At 41.4% G+C, this 22,999-nt stretch overlaps 1 protein-coding gene across 4 annotated transcripts in view; it reads right to left on the bottom strand.

The window, feature by feature from the left end:
- The window catches only part of LOC136676821 (alpha-ketoglutarate-dependent dioxygenase FTO-like), a 182,556-nt gene that overhangs the window by 135,778 nt on the left and 23,779 nt on the right, over positions 1-22,999 (bottom strand). For all 4 annotated transcript variants that reach the window (XR_010796322.1, XM_066654064.1, XM_066654065.1 and 1 more), the window contains exons 2-6: positions 15,234-15,311; positions 14,342-15,116; positions 12,191-12,421; positions 8,873-8,952; positions 8,206-8,349 (exon numbers count right to left, since the gene is read on the bottom strand). Coding sequence is in view for 3 of the 4 variants with exons in the window: in XM_066654064.1 (XP_066510161.1) it covers positions 8,206-8,349; positions 8,873-8,952; positions 12,191-12,421; positions 14,342-15,116; positions 15,234-15,311 (1,308 nt within the window). In the remaining variant the exon portion in view is untranslated. The remainder of the gene's footprint in view (positions 1-8,205; positions 8,350-8,872; positions 8,953-12,190; positions 12,422-14,341; positions 15,117-15,233; positions 15,312-22,999) is intronic.

Genomic DNA, 22,999 nt, shown 5'->3' with positions numbered 1-22,999 from the left:
ATTCTACACATCTATATTCCAAGTTGCACTGGTTTACACATAACAAAGTCAACACGGTGTATAAAATATGCATTATATCATCAAACATAGAAAAATGAGACAGAACAAAGGCATTTTATAATTACTAACAATTAAAAAGGAGGGACAGGATCTGATTACACTCTATTAGAGCACTATATAATTGTATACAATTGTAATAATATTATAGTACTGTATTGCGAAGTTTGTACTGCGAAGTTTTGCCACTAAAACTCTCAAAAGAAACAGCTGAAGGACAACCAACACAAAGACAAATTGCTGGAAAAATCAGGTGATGGAATTCAACCCTGAACACAGGGCCCAGGTAAAATAACAGGCTTACACATGTTAGGGGTGTTAAAAGCATCTCAACAAACAGCAGCCAAGTGTGTTCAATAGCACAGCTCTGAGGGAACTGCAGTGGCTGGTCAAAATTGTCCTTGTCATACCTGACTAGCTCTCTCCGTCCTTGGCTTATTCAGCCCATACAAAGAATATCAGCTTACCTGTGTGTGTGTGTGTGTGACAGAGAGAGAGAGAGATTTTCCCTGTTAGCCCAGTCAGCGTTGGCAGTGGGGTATGGAAAGAAAAGAAGGTCACTGGACACGTGTAAGTGAAAGTCATCACAGTCTAAAACTGGACATTATTTTCAGAACAACAAAAGTACACACCCATAAGCACAAACACACACTCACAAATCAAGCACAAACACACACTCACAAATCAAGCACAAACTCCCGGATCCACTCACAATTATCGATTACCTTGCTTTAAGTTATATACTGACACTGTTGTGCTGGGAAAGGCATGGTTTTGCTGTTATTAAGTAACATGAAGTCTACACTTTGATTTTACAGTCAATTCTAAAGCAGTAGCACTTAATGATTGATTGTTAATATTTTACTTATAGTTTAATTACAGTGACGGCGCCTTAATTATAACTTATTATAATGACAATTTGAATATCTGCAGCTACGAGACATGGCCAGGTTTGTCTGTTATGAAGGAAGGGTTAGTTACAGCTGCTGTATTAACTGTCTGCATCTACACGTCTGAGTATATTCAGCACTTCAGAACATTTGTCTGAGGACCGTGAGCATTAGTGAAGATATTAGGGTGTGAGCGTTAGCGAAGAAAGATGCCGATGTAGGATGGAGCTCCAGATCACAAACGCAGCTCCAGCTCATCTCAAAATGTGGGATGAAGCACCATCACTCAAGAAAATGCAGATACACTGCACCACTGCCAAATATTAAGGGGATTTAAACTCCTCTAGGGGACACACGGCATTGAGCATGGTGACTGCATCTCATAAAAGCTGTGTGCACAATTCAAAATGAGTCTCTATAAATAAAACAAAACATAAGGAACGCTCAATGCACTTTAATATGATCATATTTCTGTTTCGTTCGGAAAAGATTCTATTTCAATCAAAGCAGTGCATGCCTATGTATGTGGATGGAGAAATTCTTTTCATATAGGTTCCCAACCAGTATAGCAATACGAGAAACACCCCGACACACTGACAGGCTGTTTGCTGTTTGCTTTTAATGCAGGTGTTTCTGTTGTTTGTTTGGTCCTGATCAAAACTGTGTCACAGTGATGGGGGGTGGAACATCTGCATTTGCTGTTGTTTTTGTTGTTGTGTTTTTTGTTTTATTTTCCTGCTTTGTGTCACCCATGAGAGACATAACGGTTTATCACACGAGCGCACAAACACCTCGCACACCCTCTCCCTGCGGCAACACACACCTCCGCTACCTTTCTCTCCTCCTCTTCCTCATTTTAGGACTCCTCTACCTTTCTCTCTCTCTCTCTCTCTCTCTCTCTCTCTCTCTCTCTCTCTCTCTCTCTCGCGTGCTCCTTCTCCCTTTGGGGATCGATAGAGCCTCCTCACCTTTCCTCCGGGAGTCTCCCATCATTTTCACTCGTTTGAAGTGATGTTTTAATCCTCCTAAGGATGCTTAGCAAAGCCAGGTGTATATGTGTGTGTGCGTGTGTGTGTGTGTGTTTAGGTGTCTGTCTGTCTCACACAGTCTCAAATGGAAATGTGAGCAACTTGAACCTGCCCTCCCACTAACACTGAACAAAGCAAAGCTCCAAAATGAACCTCAGAACACACACACACACACACACACACACACGCACACACACACACACACACACACACACACGCACACACACACACACACACACACACACACACACGCAGAGCCCTTCCAGGTCTATCGAACGTCAACACAACACACGTAGTTTGACATGTTACAGTGGAGTTTAAACCTAGGAACAAAGACCTGGCAACACGATGGCTTTTATTCTCCAGAAATGTCGCTTTGTTTACACTTTTTCAGACAGTAGGCCTACACACAGCTTACCAAGCTACATTCACTTGGTGCAGTGGCAGCACTCTAAGCCTCAGACACTGAAACAAGTCCAACGAAAGCCATTTATTCATTCACCTTTCATTAGAACCTTAGAGCTTATTACACTCCAAAATACTTTTAACATCCCAAGGATTGCCTTTTCCGCACACAGGCACACTTATATACAGCTTAAACAGTGTACAATGTGAATACATGCCCATACATTTATTTGCACCTCTTTAATGAGTGATTTCCTCTACTTCAAGGTACACCCATCTCTGCCACAGGCTTTCAACAGAATAAGCACAGCCATAATCTTCATATGAATGCCCTGTCAATAAAACGGGAAGCACATAAGCTTAGAGTTACCACACCCAATGCTAAATGTTGGTCAGATTGGTATGAGGCCTGCCAGCATCAGGCTGTGGAGCAGCAGAACTGCATTCTCTGCAGTAATTGGGCTCTATCCAATACATTTGGGACGAGTTGGAGTTGTGTTCCTGATCCAGAACGAATCCTTCAACATTAGTACCTGACCTCACTAATGTTTTTGTTGTTGTATACTACTCATCATAGAACAAGACCAAACAAGCCTAGTTCAGTCAGACTGCCATCAGCAGCATTGTGTTTGTCATACAGGTGTCTTCTGGCATTTCAGTAACGGGAAGGTAGGGTCCAAAATGTATTACCCTCCTTATTAGAGGTCCTTGACAATCTGTGGTGCTTCATGTCAATGTTTTTGTTGTTTTATTTTATGTGATATTGTAGTATATGTACAAATATAAATAAATGTAGTATCCAAAAATTATAGTTATGACGGTTGTGTGAGATTATATAAGTGTTTGTAAAATTGGCAAGCATAATTTTTATTTTAGCGGCACGGTGGCGCAGCAGGTAGTGTCCCAGTCACACAGCTCCAGGGACCTGGAGGTTGTGGGTTCGATTCCCGCTCCAGGTGACTGTCTGTGAGGAGTTGGTGTGTTCTCCCCGATTCCGCGTGAGTTTCCTCCGGGTGCTCAGGTTTCCTCCCACAGTCCAAAAACACACGTTGGTAGGTGGATTGGCGACTCAAAAGTGACCGTAGGTGTGAGTGTGTGAGTGAATGTGTGAGTGAATGTGTGTGTTGCCCTGTGAAGGACTGGTGCCCCCTCCAGGGTGTATTCCCGCCTTGCGCCCAATGATTCCAGGTAGGCTCTGGACCCACCGCGACCCTGAACTGGATAAGGGTTACAGATAATGAATGGATGGATATTTTTATTATTTAACAGTAATTGTACGTTTTCATGACAATTTCGTTTTTTTTTTTTTTTTCATTTTAAGCAAAAACTAATTCTAGATGTTTCTAAGACTAAAAAAGACTTAAAAAATCACATTTATTTATTGACAGAAAAAGCTTACTTAAAAACAAAGTTCCATTTTGGCCTTCATCTAGCTCAAAAAAAATAAAATAAATAACACCACCCTTTTCCTCTTTTGTCAAAATTGTCAGTACTGGGGCTGTCAGATACTAATTTAGCTGAGTTTTAAAATGGGCATAAGCTGTATTCCCACTCTGTTATGAACCACATAAAGTATGTACTTTAAAAAAGTTAGAAAAAGCCATGAAGTGAAGCCAGGGTTTTTAAGGTAGCATCATGTTAATTGAGCTATATTTTAGTGGACCTCGAATATGGTCGCCAGTTTCAATACTAGGACAGCTGACTTTGCTAAACACATTCACACCACTACATACCTTCACACTTTAGAATAATATTTGAAGCAAAGACATAAACCCACATAAAGTGACAATGACTTATGGATCCTAACTGAACTTTAGCTTTTCTGTCTGCAGCTATGGCGCATTTTAACAAAGTTCCCTTATTGTTCAGCAAAAAGTAGCCACTAGCAACTTCAGATCAACTGTTATTCATTAAGCTTATGAGAACATGTATTGAAAGTTATCTGCTATTTTACAAATACCCACCTTAAAAATGTAGCTTAAGTGTGGATTAAAATGGAATATGAAATAAATCATAGCGCCTTTGTAACAGACACCTGCCCCGTTTGATTGAGATTTGATTGATTGAGATTTCAAGCACTTTGGCTGAACAGGTTTCAGGCCCCTCGGTGTGGCCCCTCTTCAAAGAAATGTGACGCTTTGAGCATGTTCAAACCTCTGCCAGCTTCAGTTCCACTGAAGCCCGAGGCCACAAACGCGAGCTGCCGTCCCTGTGTCCATCCCACCCTCCTGCTCTGATTGTCCGTCTGTCCTTTAGCCTGGAGAACACAGGCTGAGAGGGCAGCTTTGAGCCAAACGTGGAGGAGTTCTCCCACTGAGACAGACCTCAGTGGACACAAAGAGAGAGGTGGAGCATCTGCCATTTCCACACACTCATAGTAAATACCACCTGCACAGGTAGAAAGAGAGAGTGGAGAGGGGAGAGAAAAAAAAAAAAAGAGAGGACACATACTGCATCCATGTGCTTAACCCATAATCACCCATTAGCTTAAAGTAGGAAATTAACAAGAGGGAAATCTGTTAAATCCATGATCCTGACCCATTAATGATTGAAGGAAGGAAAGAATTAGGGGATGAACCAATGTGAGAATTCTGGGCCGATGCCGATATTCGATATTATACAGTGCCGATAGCGGTGCCGATATACACATTTATTCATTCATTCATTATCTGTAAGCACTTATCCAGTTCAGGGTCGCGGTGGGTCCAGAGCATACCTGGAATTATTGGGCGCAATGCAGGAATACACCCTGGAGGGGGCGCCAGTCCTTCACAGGGCAACACACACACTCACACATTCACTCACACACTCACACCTACAGACACTTTTGAGTCGCCAATCCACCTACCAACGTGTGTTTTTGGACTGTGGGAGTAAACCGGATCACCCGGAGAAAACCCACGCGGACACAAGGAGAACACACCAGCTCCTCACAGTCAGTCACTCAGAGCGAGACTCAAACCCACAACCTCCAGGTGCCTGGAGCTGTTTGACTGCTACACTTTACACTTTACGTCACTGCTTGACAAGTTAAATCAAATTATAGATCTCCTAAAACTAATACAAATATTAAATATAAATAAATGAATGTTTACATAAAGTGAAAGATTAAACACAAATAAATACCAGTAGACCTATAACAATGGAACTATTCTACAGTACACTAATACAGAACTTCAGCACTGCCTTTGTGCTTCTCCAAACTGTCAGACGGGGAAGAATCTGAGCCAGGTTTTTTTTTTTTTTGTATCAGAATCTATCGTTTTGAAATATTGTCAAAATCTAAGCATCGGTCCAGTGCTGATAATCTGTAAATAAGCCATTATCTGCCGATACAGACATAATTCCGATTTCATCATGCATCACTAGAAAGAATGGTTTCCAAAGTCAAATACACATGGGCCAGTCCAAAACAGCAAACGAAAAAACGCAAAGGAAAATAAGTAAAAAGCTAATACCGAATGTTGTCTGAATCTGCTGAGTGTGAAAATAACTGTCAGTTAATCTTTGACCAGGACTTAGAGGGAGAGAGAGATTGTGAGTGACAGAACTGTTCCTCACCCCATCCTTCTCAACCTGTGTGTGCATATGTGTGTGTGTGTGTGTATAGAGGAACTGCTAACTGCACATTAGCTCTCGCAGTGACCAAGGGATCACCTCACAGTGAACTGTAGTTAGAGCAACACACCATCTCTCTCTCTCTCTCTCTCTCTCTCTCTCTCTCTCTCTCTCTCTCTCTCTCAATGAGTACAATCAATTTATCCACAACCACCTGAACTGCGTTCAAGCAATATAGGTCAAACTTTAGTGGCACACACACACACACACACACACACACACACACACACACACACAAATTCAAACGCATGGCCATTCACACATAGAAACACACTCATACACATAAGCTCTCAGGGTCAGTCTCATGGTAACACATACTATCACAAATTTGGTGAAGGGCAACACCTTTAAAATAGGACACTGCAAGGTCAGAATCTTAAGTTTTATTTTCAACCAGATGAGATTGTATTTCCAATCAAGCTGATCATAATTTTCCGGCCCTAAAGCTAAGGGAGCTCCATTGTCTCGCTGACCGATGCATCACTTTCCCTGAAACCTCCCTTTCCCTATAGTTCTGGACACAGTCGAAGATGTCATACAAAGCACTTGGCCCAGCGCAACAAATCTGGGCCACTGTAATAAATAACTCACAACAACAATACATCATTGAACTGCTTACTATGGCCCTTTTGGGCAACTTCAAACAAATAGGCCCAATCAATCAGAAGTGGCGTGAGATGGTGGAGGAATGGGGGCAAGGCGGGTGACTCAAAGGAGGGCGAAAGCAAAGCATGTGCGCTGTTGGGTTTTCCACGAAAGGCTGCTGGAGAAGGAGTAACGGAGGCTAGGCTGGTAATCCAGGGTAACTGGGGTGAGAACAGCAGCCTCCATTGGGGTTTGGTGATGGAAAGGCCCTTGGAAAGATCCATTGTTTGCCACTTGAATAATTAATGGGACATGCAACCTTTAAACAACCTTCCGGCCACCTCGTCGGTCATGGTGTGGAGTGGGGTCTTATGAATGGAAATGAACACACACAAGCATCTACACACACGCGACCATACACACAGTGGTGGGGTGAAATATTTTAGCTGCTAGTCTCTCCTTTAACCCTTAGAACTCACATTAAGTCATGTAGAACATGCAGATGTACAGCGAATAAAGCCCTCTATTCATCACTGCCTGATTACCACATGTTTACAGCTCGTATTTACATCTCAGTACAAGCACAGTCTGGGAAAACACAATGTACAATAGAGAGGGATGAAAAGTTCAAACGCATGAATCTTTCGCATAAAGACAAATTGGATGTCTGAGGCAATAATATCATACATTAAACACTTGTAGAAAGATCTGTATGAGGAAGAATTCTGTCTGAAGTACACATAGTGTTGGGTTTCAGTAAAGAAGATCCATTTAAAGGTGTGTACTTCTGAGTAAATGTTGATGTTGATGTAAATGTTGGGCTGATATTGTACAATTACATTTTTCCCAGGAGTCCATTTATGATGTCTGTGTGTTTATGCACCAAATAGAGACATAATTAATTTTTGCATTAGAAAGCATTGGTTTGAGAGGAAGCTGGACAGGTCCATAGCTTTCCCTAGAGTCCATAACTATAGGAAAAAGTAAGCAGTGCTAATGACTGGGAATACACATAAACATCAATGGGAAAATAGCAGATCTAAGGACAATAACCAGTGAAAAAGGGCTATAAATGTAGAGGGCAATCTGGGAATGACCACATACCACCCTCTTTGACCCTATACAGGTTGTTTACTTGTTATTATGCATTTAAGAAACAGAAGATAGGATCTGTTCTGATATGTCACTTGATATATCCTTAAAGCAGTTGTGCTGACATATTCTTTATAACATGTATAACACATATAATATGTGAATGGAAAAATATTAAATGGACTGCAGAATAAAGACCATGCTGTTTTAAGCTATAATGTTCATCCACATCTCCATTTTTGTCGATCTGAACACAGCAGTTGTCTATCACACTGTGTGAAAATGTCATGATGAATGAAACAATAGAAATACTCCACAATTACTTGGAATCAAATGTTTTACATTGACTTCCATTGAAAGTTAATACGTTTTTGTTCGTTCTACTGTAAAATTACTATTTTGAGAGATACATGTTTTTAACTGGACAGTGACAATAAGTACTTTTATGCTCTAATGCATATGTACTTTTATTTGAAGAACAATATTCCACTATTTGGAATGTTTAACTGGAAGAGAACTCTTGTCCTCACCTCATTGTGGATGTCTTCTATGAGCTGCAGAGTGGAAGGGAGCAGAGTGTGTAGACTCTTGGTGCCTGTCTCGGGATCTGTGTGTAAGTTCTCCAGAGCTTCAGAGCAGCGTTTCTGGATGTACTCCAAGGTTCCTGTTGCACACTGCATAACAGTACACTTCTAATTCAATTGCAAATGCGCAACTCCCAAAAAGATGCACTCTGATATAAGCACAAAGGCCTTAAATTGGTATCTGCCTAATAAGCAGGTGAAGCGGTACGCATGGGCCAATGCATTTAATAACAGATAAGGAAAGGGGATGATAACTGTCCTTTTGCTACATATGTACACAGTATAATGATTAAAATAAAATTGTGTAATTACACAATCACAAAATGAGTTGATAAAATGAGATGATTTTCTATTCAGAGCTTTGAGTTTGTACATCAGATTTTTGACATTTATTTTGATGCCAAATGTGGGTAAAAATTGGGGAAAACGTAAAGGAAAAAACAAGATGGTACAAACAACTATTAACCTTCCTGTAATTCTCATTCCAATTATATTTAAGGACCCCTCGCCTAGATTTCGTTAATACAGGCAAAATCTGTATCTTACAGGTTTAAATAAAGGAAATGGGACTTGGGAAGCTAGATTAAAAGGTGCCAGGACACATACTCCTCACCTGTGCAACTCTGTGTGTTGAACTGAATCTGGCAGTGTCTCCCGCCAGTACGCAATGCTGGTGTGTCCTGTTCAGGTCATCTACACACACAAACACATACAGATTCACAAATGTAACATATCAGGACTCAAGAACTAAACAAAACAAATGCTAATTTATTATCTAAATATATCCTCTCCTGAGTGTTCCCCCTGTTGGTAGGTGACCCAAAAGTGTCCATAGGTGTAAGTGAATGTGTGTATGTGTGTGTGTCACGCTGTGAAGGACTGGTGCCCCCTCCAGGGTGTGTTCCTGCCTTGTGCCCAATGATTCTGTGTAGGCTCCGGATCGACCGCGACCCTGAACTAGATAAGCGATTACAGATAACGAATGAATCAATCAATCAATCAATTTTGGTATCAGTAAATATTCCGCTTTAGTACTGTTATAATGCTATGTCTACTTTCAGCCTCATCAAATCTAATAGATTAAAATGAGGGTCTGGGAGGGCCTGGCACCCTACTCCACATTGACAATCAACACGATAAGAATGCACACACACCCCCAGAGCAGCCCTCCCCAGGGCCCAGGGAGCGAATGGGGGTTCAGTGCCAGGTTCAAAGTCGCTTCAGCCGTGGATGTACAGGGGGGAGACAGTGCATTGATGTTTGTCTTCAAGTTGATTATAAAATGGGTAAAAAATAGTCTGAGATCATTTTAACCATAATACTAATAATTAATTATTGGTTATCAAAACTCAGATTTTCCATATCGATCAAACCCAAATGAACCAAAGTTCCAGTGTCTTGTGAAGCAACTTGTTGTACACAACTCGCTCCACACTGGTTCAACAAATGAAAAACTCAGGCCCCTTCCCCTCTTTCTCCAGCCCCAGGCCTCCAGCTCAGGACAGAGGAGCTAAAATGTGACTCTAAAACTTCCCTGAAACACTCTGGTCTTAAAAAAACCCTCCTACTGGCTGCCTTTGTTGTGCACAGTGTAAGTATGAAAAAGCCTGAAAATCCATGTCTAGTCCAACAAATCAAAACGTCTGGCCCCCTTCTTCTACTCTCTGTTCAGTGTCCAGTCTAGGACGGAACTAGTAAAAGGTGGCCCTAAAACTTCCCCCTGAACACACTTGAAGGTCTCCTGCTGCTTGCCTTTGTTGTTGCAAGATGTAAGTATGAAAAAGCCTGAAAAAAGCAAAGTGGCCACGTCTGCTTGTGTTTCCTTTCCAGACGATTATTCCTCCCTCTAGTATTACATCCTTTTAAGAATGCTTTATATTCAATAATGCGAAATGGCTCTCGACCCGGGCCCTCTCGCAAGCCCTCTGAATGAATCATGAGGCGAAACAAATTCCCGTAATAAATATCTATCATTATTCTCTTGTCATCGGGGTTGCCTCCTGTCCGGGCGAGGAAGCAGGCTTTTAAATCTATTGGGTCAAAGCGTCTGCCCGCTCCCAGGAGCATTCCAAACTGGAAATCTTATTACAGGCTGAGGCCTGACGCATTGTTCTTTCCTTAACCAGCCCCTAAATTCCATTTGGTGCAAATACAGTGATTCAATTTGCACTCAGCGGCTCAGGCATTAGCGGATCTAGGGGGCCAAGCGGCGACAAATAATGTTGGAGGAAATTACAGACAAAGCGCAGAGTCGTCTATTTTTTTGGCCTTTTTTTCCCAGCTACAAAGCTCACATCAAGAAGCATCAGAGTTAAAGAGGTGTTTAAAGGGACTATATCCCAAGAAACACTTAACAAGTGTGTGTTTTTATGAACTACAAAAGGACTAATCCATTTTCCCCAAACCTAACCATAGAATCAAGTTTCAAATACAGTGCCTTTAAGATTGATTTATGTAAATGTCTTTAATTATTAACTCTGATGAGAATTGGCAGATAAATCCCACTGTTCGCTGGCTATGTAAGCCAATGTAACAGTTTTTGTATCTGTAATATCACAAAAAAATGTATTTCAAAGTAGCAGCTTCTGCTATGGGGCGGCACGGTGGTGTAGCAGGTAGCGTTGCAGTCACACAGCTCCAGGGACCAAGTCCCATGTCCCGCTCCGGGTGACTGTCTGTGAGGAGTGTGGTGTGCTCTCCCAGTGTCCGCATGGGTTTGCTCCCACAGTCCAAAAACACACGTTGGTTGGTGGATTGGCGACTCAAAATAAACCAAAAAAAGTGTCCGTAGGTGTGAGTGAATGTGTGAGTGTGTGTGTTGCCCTGTGAAGAAATGGTGCTCCCTCCAGGGTGTATTCCTGCCTTGTGCCCAATGATTCCAGGTAGGCTCTGGAACTGGATCAGCGGTTACACAAAGAATGAATGTAAAGTTTCTGCTATTTAGTTCCCATATGTGGATTAAAGAGACTGAACAGTGGCACTTTCTAAAAATAAAGAAAAAAGAAGTAGGGAGCCTCCACTCCAACACGCGTACAAATGTTTTGCTTCCAAACTCCACATGAATTCATTTAAAATATTGTAATTTATACAAAACCGTAACTTCTTATTGAACAAACCAAAAACAAAGTAATAAATCATCTTTAAAATGGAATTATTACTTGATGTATAGTATGTATCTTATTCGTTTGCCTTGCTGTGCCTCCCCTTGCAACAACTACCCCACTTTGGGAACCACTGCTGCACGGAGTGGGTCACTTCCTATTTCATCCAGAGTAGGGTAAGAAAAAAGTCCCTGATGATATCTTCAGGCATTTCCACTAAAACTTAGCTCAAATGGAAGGAGCTCCTCAATTTAATTAATACACCTAAGGCTCTGCAGTGCCTCAACTCTAAACAATTCTTCACAGCGGACTGAGGATGGTAACAGACTAATAAAATATAAATCACGTCTAGTTAGTGGACTCTCACTCAGAGAGAGGGAGCGAGAGAAAGAGAGAGAGAACTGTTAAACTGATCTAAAGACTGAGGCACAGCCGACACACACCAATTCCAAACAGATGAACACATCTAAGAAAGACAATAAAATGTGTGTGTGTGTGTGTGTGTGTGTGTGTGTGTGTGACCAGAGGAAAGAAAAACATTAATGCTTGTACACACTAAAAGAGTGTGTGTAATTTTGTGTATGGCATGGAAAGTGGGTGCATCTGCTATAGCCATCAACATCAAGGACTTTCTCCCTCTCGCTCCTCGAGAGAGTTCACAGTATTGTTCATAAAATAACATTTGTTCTTATTAATATTTTCAATATATTTTATAACTCGTCCCTATCTTGACCAAAGACAGTAAACTTAAAAAACAGTAAATTGAAACAAACTGTGCATTACTATATATATATATATATGTGTGTGTGTGTGTGTGTGTGTGTGTATACCTGTCATGTAATAGCAGTCTCCTGACTGCAGTGGTAAGGCCAACCCCGGTGTGTGGATGTCCCAGGCCACCTTCAGCCCCACGCGCCAGCACACCTTCTCTTTCTCACCTTCTTCTTTACTCGTCCCTTCATTCCCTCCTTCCTCCTCTTCCTCTTGGCTCCCTCCTTCTTCATCTCCCTTTTCTCCTTCATTTGAAGTTTGTCCTTCTTTCTTCTCTGCCACTTTCACCACTGTTGACATAAAAAGTATGCAGCAGTCAGGACTTAGGAATTTAACTTTGCAAACGCAGCATAAGTGCCGATCAAGGACCTGATATTTCTCTGTCATTCTGAACGGGGTTAAAAACTGTTCTTCAAAGTAAGAATTCATAAAGTTACAAAGAGTCTCATCCCAATTTAGATCAAACATGAATATGAAATAATTCATATAGACTGTTGTAAAACGTAGCATTCTCCTGCACGCTTCTGTATCATTCCACAGACGTCTGTAGACATGCTTTCAGTCTGCAGTTGGTCCCATGCTCTTATTTAGAGTCCTGGATCAAAGCAGATTTCTCTCTGCACTTATCGCCAATACCGAAAAACCTCTGGGACTTCTGTGTATCGTCCAATATTATCAGCCAGTCCATGTTGATCAAGCCCTAGCTTAAATTCTAGATCAGCACTATTATACTGCCATTTTTAATAAATATAGGCTGCAGTGTTTGGAGTAAGAAATGACTCTCAGGCCGTTTCCTTCTTTTCAGCCTTGTGAAGAAAAAGGGTAAGAGCAATAACCAAAGAAGAAAGCAGAAAGCAAAGAGTACAGGGCTGATATCCTTCAGTAAAATCAATACTAAACCCCTCTCAGAGGCCTTGTGCCCAGAGCAGGCCTTTCTCTTTGCTCAGCAGGGATAAATAGTAACTTAATTTCAGCCCCACGTTCCCTGACACAGCTCTCAGAGGGCCACCAGCACGAAGCACATCAGCAACTACTCAGGATTCGATCAGAAACATAGCTGGACAGCTGTAGAAGGCACCTCCGAATCAGGTTTTGTTTTATAGCTTATTTCAATCCTGAGATTTTCTACATTAAAACAGAGCAGGCTAATAAATGCTATTAATTAATGCACCGTCTTTAAAACACAAGAGCAGGATACATTTGTAAGCAAGCAAGTATACATACGTAAGAGAATTTGCACAGGCTTTCTTCAGATATTACAATGTATTTTGTATTGCGAGTTATATTTTATAAATAAGAAAAGCTACAAAACGTTTAGGGCATTGTGTTGTTTGAATAAAAGCTGAATCAGTTGTTAGGATATTGCACCTTTAAAAGCTTAGCTCTTATTGCAGTTTGGAAGAATGCAGTAAACAAGCAATCATGGAAAACAGCGGTACTATGTGTATGGAAGTTGGTAGCTGAATGTGAGTCGATGCCATATTGCACCTTTAAAAGCTTAGCTCTTCAAAGGATCTTTGCTGAGACATGGAAAACACGTTAAACAATGGGGAAAAAAAGAGCAGGCACAGTGAAAACGTGTTTGTGAGAGCAGGGCAGCGTTCTGCTCACTTCAGAGTGCATTACTGCATTACAAACCAGATCGATGGAGGATCCGGTCCAGAGGGGCAACAAACAATGGAACACGTGCGCATGCTAACGCAGAAATCTTGTACAGAGTTGTAAAGAAGCAGAAGGGTCCTCCTGGTAACGATTCCATTTGGCCTGGTCTGCAGAGCTTCAGAGCACCGCAGCTGGTGTGTGTTCACACAGGAAAAGCTTTTGTCGGGAGAGGAGGGGAGCTGAGAGGTCAATTTGGCCTCAGAAGAGAGCGAGAGAGAGAGAGAGAGAGAGAAAGAGAGAGCGCAGCTGAAAAGTAACTCTGCGCAGCCACACCAAGGCCCCACTGCGCTCGGCTGCGTTTGAAGAGAGACCCCAGCGAGGCCCAAGGTGAAAGTTGCCGGTAGATGCAGCAGGTGGTTCTCTTTAAAGAAACACACTCTGTCTGAATAATACACACTTTCACAGGCCGTTTCTTCAATAGCTGCTAAATAAATACGTCCTCGCTGAGCTACACTCTGCTTTACTTCAAAGCTGCTTTCAAACCATGTGCAAAAAGTTCTGGCACATTTCACATTGTAAATACACAGCCTATTTCTCTGAGTCCTCACCTTCAGGTTTGGTTTCTCCTGGACAGCTGTAGCTGTAGACTGCCACTGGCGAAAGTGGCACCAGGTTTTCGTCGTGGTGCCAGCCCACTGCCATCTTGCCCATGCCATAGTAGGGCTCCTCCTTCAGCTGGGTCATACCAGCCGGGTCCATGTAGTTAACAAGCGTGACGTTAAACCGGACCGGGCCGGAAACCGAGGGCTTTGGAGGAGCCGAGTGCGAACAGCCCTGACCACTGTCCAAATCTTCTTCCTCTCTCTCTTTCTGCTCCTCTTTCTCTGTTTTTTCGCCCTTCTCTTCCAGAACCCGGTCCTTTTCGGCTTTTTCGGTTCTACTCTCCTCTTTGGAGATGTCCTGTTCTCCACTGTTCTCAGTCTCGCTGTGTTTACGTTTGACCCCTCGAGTGTTCCTGTGCTGCTGGATGTCCGTGCAGAAGTACTGGTTGAGCTCCCACAACGCCTTGCAGGCACTCCTCAGGTCCGGGTCGCAGCAGGGCTTCTCACTCTTGCCTTCGTCCTGCGGCTGCCTCTCCTCTTCCTCACAGTGCCACGGGATGGTGAAGAGACGAGTGTCCAGGTAGCGGTAGGTGCAGCCGGGCTGGCCCACCAGGGCTCTGGACACGGCCGTGAACACATCCCTGTCCCGGACCCTCACCAGGTCTCTCAGGAGACAGCCGCGGCGCCGGAGAGTGGTGAGTGCGGACCTCACTCGCTCATGAAGATCCTCGGGGAGCGCTCCAGCCTGCCGCAATGCCAGGCCCGAGTAACTGGACTCCCACTGCAAAAAATACATATCACATCTAACATTACACACCATCCAATAGATACATTAGATTGTTATTATTTTTATAATTATTATTATTATTATTAATATTATGGAAGCAGATATACTTACTAGCTGTTGGAAGCCAGCGTCAGACGGTGAGAGAAAGGGAATCCGCTGCTCTCCCAACTCCTGCAGGAGCCGACGCCTCTGCATAAACACAGAGGATGAATAACTTTACAGTACATTTTTATATGTTACTAAGGTATTACTATTCATTATTCATAACATAATTAGTGCAAGAGATTAGCACTAACAGCCACCAGCTATCGACTGTTTTTTTCAGCTTACAATTTCTGTGGTTCACACACACACACACTTTTGTTCTTTTGAAACAGTTAGTTTCTTTAAAATAATTAACTGGACATTTTATTTTGCAATCCCTGACAAATCCTGTGGGTTCAACATTTTGACATTTTGTTGGGAATATAGTACACACACACATACAAATGTACGTATGTGTGACGTACAACTATTCCCACTCCAAGCCACATTCCCAGAATCCTTTGCAGCTTTTTTCCTGTGGTGCTGCCGTTCATGAAGGTGTCAGGTTTTTATGGCTCCAGCGGGCAGCAGAGGGTCTCCTCTCTGCCGCGTAAAAGCCCACACCCGTCCCTTCCGATCAAAGCACTTTTCATTGGCCCCGCATTCCATTCCGACCTGTAAATCCAATGGCGACCGGCATAAAACCGTGATACTCAAATAAATTTCACAAGGGCAGTGGTGCTTGGGCCCCTACACGCACACTCTTACACACACACTCTTCACTTCTGCAGGTGCACCGGACGCCTGATCAGGTTGAGGGGGTTGGGTATGTCAGAAAAGGGTCAAGTGACCCTCACTCAACTCCAAACGCTTACACACACCTCTCACCTAAACCCCCAAATAAGCTGGTAGAGCTCAAACGCCATTCTCTTAAGTATATGCACACACCACTGCAATGGTTTAAGGGAGAAAGGCACTCATATATATTCCCAGACATTTACTGAGGCCTGCTCTCACATTTCAACAGAGCTAATAATGCCAGCCCCCTAAAATAAGACTTAAATAGCCTGAGTGAGCGCACTTTTGCACAAATGGGCCTTGACTTTTAGGGCAGAATAAAACGTCCTGTTAATAACATTAAAGCAAAAGGCACTAAAAAGGTTATGTCCTGATTTGAGAAAGGACACAAGAACAAGAGAGAGTAGGGCTGCACAATATGCGGTTTGTTCATTGTTAGAGGAGTATTAGCCTTTGCAAATATTTATATCACACAAGGCAATTATGCAAAAGATACCTCTAACCACACACAAAGTGCTTCATTTAACAAAAACAGGGTGTGGATAGAATCGGTGGAGCTCTGGTGACATTCTCCCAATATTTCAGGTATTAAAATAAAATAGCGTAGTAATGAACAAAATAATGTAGTCAGAACAAAAGCATGTTTCCTGACTTTTTATTTTTCTGTACAGTGTGAAATCACCAGCTGTTGTTTACATTGTGAAATGGTCAGAATATCAGATTTACAAAAATGATGCTGCATTTATTTACTTTGAAATTTAAGAGGGTTATTTTTTTTTCTTACTACACTTTTACCACAGTACACTTCACTAATATTCGGATCAAAGGTATAAAAGTAAGCTCACAATGACACACAGTGTCTCCTTCCCAATCTAACAAGCTCTTGTATGATGTACTGACCAAAAGATTAAGAAAAAATTTCAAATAAAAGAATTCTCTCTTTTATGTGTATTTTATATGTGCCGTATTTATCTATATTATCTAGGGATGCAATAGGATGGGGTTTTGGGCTGGTAGCAACACCAAATATATATCATAATATTTATATAATTTTGATGACCCCTACATAGATACAGGTACACACACACACACACACACACACACACACACACATACACAGGACTGTGCCAAAGTTTTAGGCACATGCAAAAAATGTTGGAAAGTAAAGATGACTCTAAAAATAATTGAATGAATTATTTATTCTTTATGAAATAAAAAGACAACATTGCGCAGTAAACATTAATAAACAAAAGAAAGAAAATTTTCCTAAAAAAAAATTAGTAGTTTTACTGAGTGTCTTGGAGAATCTGCCACAGTTCTTTTAAGAATTTGGATTGTCACATATTTTTTCATGCAAACACCTAGGAGCCTTCAATATGTTTTTAATTGAACGTAACCTCATTTTTAATTAGTTTCTTTCTTTACAGACATTCAATTATAATTTTTTGGTAACATCATTATTATTGGTAAAGTAAATCTAAAATGTGTCTGTATTGACTCAATAATGCAGCATTGATCAAATAAATATCTGTAAAAGAATATGTACTAAAAAAATATAGGGTGCCTAAAACTTTTGCACAGTAGCATATATACACACACCAAAAGAGGTTTATATTTGACGATGATGTCATGTTTCTCTTTGGTTCTTAACAGTTTTCTTGTTTATTTCAATATCAAAATATATCATATCGACTGAACTTTAGAAATATATTGTGACATAAATTTTGGCCATATCGTCCAGCCCTGTGCCTGCTCTTCCAAAACAGAAAATGCATCATCAATCATCAGTTTAAAAAACTGGTCAAATCTGCACATCTCCCAGTACAGTATCAGTCTTTCTCCTAACTCCGCCCGTCCCCTAATTCCGGCTCTCTCTCTTCGCCAATTGCATTGGGTAAAACAATAAAAAACATAAGTTCAAGCATTAGTAGGGCATTTAAACATCAGTCTTGCAAGAAATCACGTATATAAACAATATTTATGTATCTCTAACAGTGTTGTAATACTTTGTGTGCAAAACTGCATTTCCATTTTGCAACAGATATTTCCCTCAGTGTAAAAGTTAGCTTACCATTTTTCCTTTCCATTTTAATGCTTACATGTAGAGTACGGATACCAACACAGGACAAACGTAATCTCATTGTGAACCTCTCAAAACCACTGAATGTTGTAGCAACTGTCTCGTTTGACTGTCACAAGCAGGGGAGGTGGCTGAAGTTATGGGGCGGTAATAATCTTAGCAGTATTGGCACCAGCTTAAACAAAAGTGTTTTTATCTAAAAACATATTTTCTTTCAAAGTCTTGGACATTAATCTACACATATTTGACTCCTGAAAACTGTTGATTTGAGTGAGTAAAGTACTTCTATTTATTTACAATTAGCTAAGATTTCCAATATTGTAATTAAAGTGGCCGGAACGTAGCGGTAATTACGCTAAATACCGATATAAATCTGTTATCCTCAAGTATAAATTTAGAAAATAACCACAGTAGAGCATGTTTTTCTCACTGAACAGGCTTAAAGTCCCAGGTCTGATTTTGAGGATACCAATCTTATGTCAAATGAGATATCGTTTCTCTACAATAAGAAAATGATATTTGTCCAGTCTGTTGGTCTGTTGTGTAATAGTTATCATAAGCCTTAGCTGTAAGCGCTGCAAGTTGAAACAGTCTGAGAAAGGCATAGCCTTTGAATGGCTTTATGTGAGGAAGCGCAGGGGAATTGAAGGTTTCAGTTATTCCATTTAGAGCAGGATAAACAAAGGCAGATAGGAAGGATGCAGACGGTCAGACAGATCTACAAAACAAAATAACATGCACTATTCATGGCCAGCCTAGGCTCAAAGGCCTGGGGAGGGAGAGCAAGAGCGAGAGAGAGAGAGAGAGAGAGAGAGAGAGAGAGAGAGAGAGAGAGAGAGAGAGTGTGTGAGTGAGTGAGTGAGAGAGAGAGAGAGAGAGAGCGAGAGAGAGAGAGAGAGAGAGAGAGAGAGAGAGAGAGAGATGTAAGGGGGAAGTAAGAAAGATGCTGGTGTCAAATTTCATCTTATGACAGAGCTCAAGAGTATAAACAAGTGCCAGTGCGTGTATGTGTCTGTGGGTCTGCATGTGTGTGTGTGTGTGTGTGTGTTTCCCTGCCCAGTGCAAATGCTGCTGCCCTGATATAAAAGAAATACGTGCGCGCACACTCACACACAGCTGGGTCAGATAGCAGAGTGCTTGTGCTGGGCTTGAAGAGCAGCAGCCTGTCACGCACATGTCAAATACATCAAGCTGCTCACAAATTCCAGCGAAAACAGGAGACAGACCAGCTTCACTGCGCAGATGGACTCTGAAGCACACACATTCTCTCTTACACTTTCAAAGTCCAGACATAAATCACTGCACGGACTGATTTTGGGCCTGATTTCCTCACATTACAACCACTAACTGAAACTTAGTTAAAAATGAATATACATAATAATTTTTTAAAAAATATGTCAAAACTCCCAGCTCACTTCTACAGTGCAAGATCAACAACATTTTTAGAGCTGTTCACATAAAGAGGCCTTCAGAGAAGCTTTAGCTTACAACTCTCAAGTATCTTGCCCTTAGCAGGAAATCTGGGTCTAAGCAGATCTCTCGATGAGGAAATGAATGCCGTTTTCCAAAGCTTTTATAGATGACAGCATGTCATATAGTGTCAGAAACCACAAGCGGGCAAAGTTTAACGTCATTTGATACAAAGTTTGCTATTATAAGTTTCCCATAGCTTTTCCCCATAAAAAGCGCAAAAGTGAAGAAGCAAATTTCAGACATTGAATGTAGGCACTCTCTTACTGATTTCACCTTCATCTCCATGAAAAAGGAATAAAATGAAACACTCATATGCATATGATCTTAAGGTCACCATGCCAAATACATTCATTCATTCATTCATTCAAGTGCTTATCCAGTTCGGGGTCGCGGTGGGTCCAGAGCCTACCTGGAATCATTGGGCGCAAGGCGGGAATACACCCTAGAGGGGGCGCCAGTCCTTCACAGGGCAACAAACACACTCACACCTATGGACACTTTTGAGTCGTCAATCCACCTACCGACTGTGGGAGGAAACCGGAGCACCCGGAGGAAACCCATGCAGACACGGGGAGAACACACCAGCACATCACCCAGAGCAGGAATGGAACCCACAACCTCCAGGTCCCTGGAGCTGTGTGATTGCGACACTACCTGCTGCGCCACCGTGCCGCCCATTAGGGGTATAAATGAGTTTTACTATAGGAACTAAAAATTCAAACCTTCAAGTAGAAATGGTAAAATGGTTCTCAGCTGGCAAAATGTGTGCCATTCTGGCCCCATAAGTATTGCTGGCTTAGAACCCTCAAACCTGGGATACAAGCAGCACAGACAAGAGACAAACAAATTACTGGTGTTTTTGCCCTCATGAGAAACGTAGTTTATACAGTGCCTTCCATCTTCCATCCAGTTATGTAATGGCTGGGCTGTTGGAACAAGTGAAAAGGGTTTGTTCTTAAAAGGTTTGCAAGTTCACCGGAACCAGCACAAGCAGTGGCACTTTTTTGGCTGGAAATGTAGTGTGTATTCCACAGAGTGATGGAGTACAATCCAATATCTATAGGATGAACTAGAGTGGCTTTTGGGATCCAAAAGTAAGAATCCAACCTGATCTCATTAATGTTCCTGGACCCGAACACAGTCAAACCCTCACGGATTTGTGCCGACATAAAGTGTAAAATATTCCCAGAAAAGCCTACTTATTAATGCTCTTGGCTTCCGTAGAAATTTGTCCATGAGATATACCAGATAACCATAAGCTGCATTTGGGCGATGCTTTGTGTATACACTTTCCACAGAGCTACAGCTTTAATGTGCCTGTGTGTAATATAATAGAGCGCAGTGTTTGGACTGCACACAGTTGGAGCTTGTGTGCCACACATCGCGAAACTGCTCCAGCCCTGGTAAAGTCATCCTGAATCAAACGGTCTGACAAGAGGCCAGGTAAAACTCACAATCCTGACACCTAGAGCAGCTCTGTCTTCAAACACTCTTGCTCCAGTCCTCTCATTTGGCACAGGGGTGCAGAATGTGTGCCTTGGGTGTCAGAGGGAAGGATGGAAAGAGAGGAGGATGTGACGAAATGCAGGAAGAGTGAGGGAATGCCCTTCTTTTGGAAGGAGAAGAAGTAAGAAAGGAGCAGGGGGGACGAGGTGAACACCTGGGCAAACAAGAGTGGAGCAGAGAAACGTGTGTAGCTCATACTGAAAACTCGTGGTTGACAGCATGGAACTGTCCCGTGAAAACGCCGCACCTAAGTGCCATTACACATGCCTTAAACACACACACACACACACACACACACATCTACTCACACACAAGTTCAAACAGAAATACAGTCAATGTGTTAGCGTTTCTAGGTAACGGCAAACAGATCGACTCTCAAACCAAAGCTAAGTGTTGTGATGTCCTCATTTCAAATGGGACGCACATCAGCCTCTTAATGCTTTATTCATATGACGCTTCCCCAAGAATATATTATGTTGATATAAGAGAATCTATGCTTTGTCTCCTTTCATTCCACCACATCACATGCCTGTGCTCTCTGGTGTTTCGTTGTTGTTATAGAAACAAAGTAAACAATGTGATATAAACGATCAGACGAATTACCGTTTATATACACAATGTGCAATCAATTAGGTTAAGGTGAAGAAGCTCTCCATTACCAATGTTATTCAGCCAGTGTTAGGGTGGGTAGCTCTTCCCAAGAAGAAATGTTGATATTTGTGCTTTGACATTTTTATTTTGATTATTTATATATATATATATATTCTTTTTTTTTTTTTTTTTGGTCCCGGGTAGAAAAGAACACACACAAACACATACACACTCATCTTCAACAAAACATATAACAGAAATCAAAGCGAACTATTGTTTTTCTTGTAGATGCTCTGCTCTAACAGTCTCAATTAATTATTTTAATCATTTGAAACCCCTTCTTTATTTAATTGTTTGTTTGTTCTTTTTGTTGTTTATCTTTAATTTAACCAGCCATGTCATTGAGAACGTATTCTTATTTACAGTGGCAGCCTGGCAAGCTGAAGGTCTACTTGAGGATAAGAGGGGATAAAAAAGATATAAAAAAAATTAAAAGCATAACAAATGAAATTAAATCATTAAAATCCCTTAAATCAAACAGAACTCAAAATCTACCCATTCTTAACATGGGAAACTGTCATTGTAAATGTTTCCTCTATAATGCTGTTGAACGACAAATGTATTCATTATGAATCTTTTATAAATTTTTAGACCATCTTCCAATTTCAACCGCAACATTAATCAAGTAAAACAATATATGTCCTGTGTTCAAAATTTACTTAAAGTTGTGAATATATCTAGCATGGTAATGCATTTTACGATGGTAAAAATGATAGATGTAACATATTATTAAATATTAATTTTAAATGTTAAAATTTGGTCCCTTAAAATGTAGTTGAATACATAAAGAAGCTCTTAAGTCTAGCACTCACTATTCTGCTGGTTGTGCACATCTGTCCACAAACGACTATCTGCCAAGACGACGATAAACAGAATTTCTGCTTAAAAAAAAAAAAAAGCTAAAAGCATATCTCCTAAAAAGAATGCACCTGTAATAAAGGCTTGGGTTGACACAGTGAGGACTGAAAAGTCAGAGCTTGTATTTAGTTGTAGAGGCTTCTGTGTGATTTTCTGACACTGAGAAATGAATGACTTGTGTTTAATGGCTGTTTTGACAGGAAATTAAATAAATGAGCGGGTGGTCTTTGACTTTTGCACTGTACACACACTGTGTCCAGGTACTGTAGAGGCCTTAGTGATGAAAAATAGCTGCAGGGTCAGGCTCCTGCCTGTGAGAGTTGTTAAGCAGCGAGGGGCCACTGTTCATCATTGTTCATTTCACTTCCCAGCAGGTCACAGACAGGTAGAGGTTTTAATATTCACTCACATCCATCCATCTACCAGAGCAAACACACACCCACATGCACACACTGGCACACATCCATCTACTGCAGAAACACACACA

Source organism: Hoplias malabaricus, chromosome X2 (genome assembly GCF_029633855.1).
Source record: "Hoplias malabaricus isolate fHopMal1 chromosome X2, fHopMal1.hap1, whole genome shotgun sequence".
NCBI lineage: Eukaryota > Metazoa > Chordata > Actinopteri > Characiformes > Erythrinidae > Hoplias > Hoplias malabaricus.
This window is presented reverse-complemented; position numbering and strand designations above follow the sequence as displayed.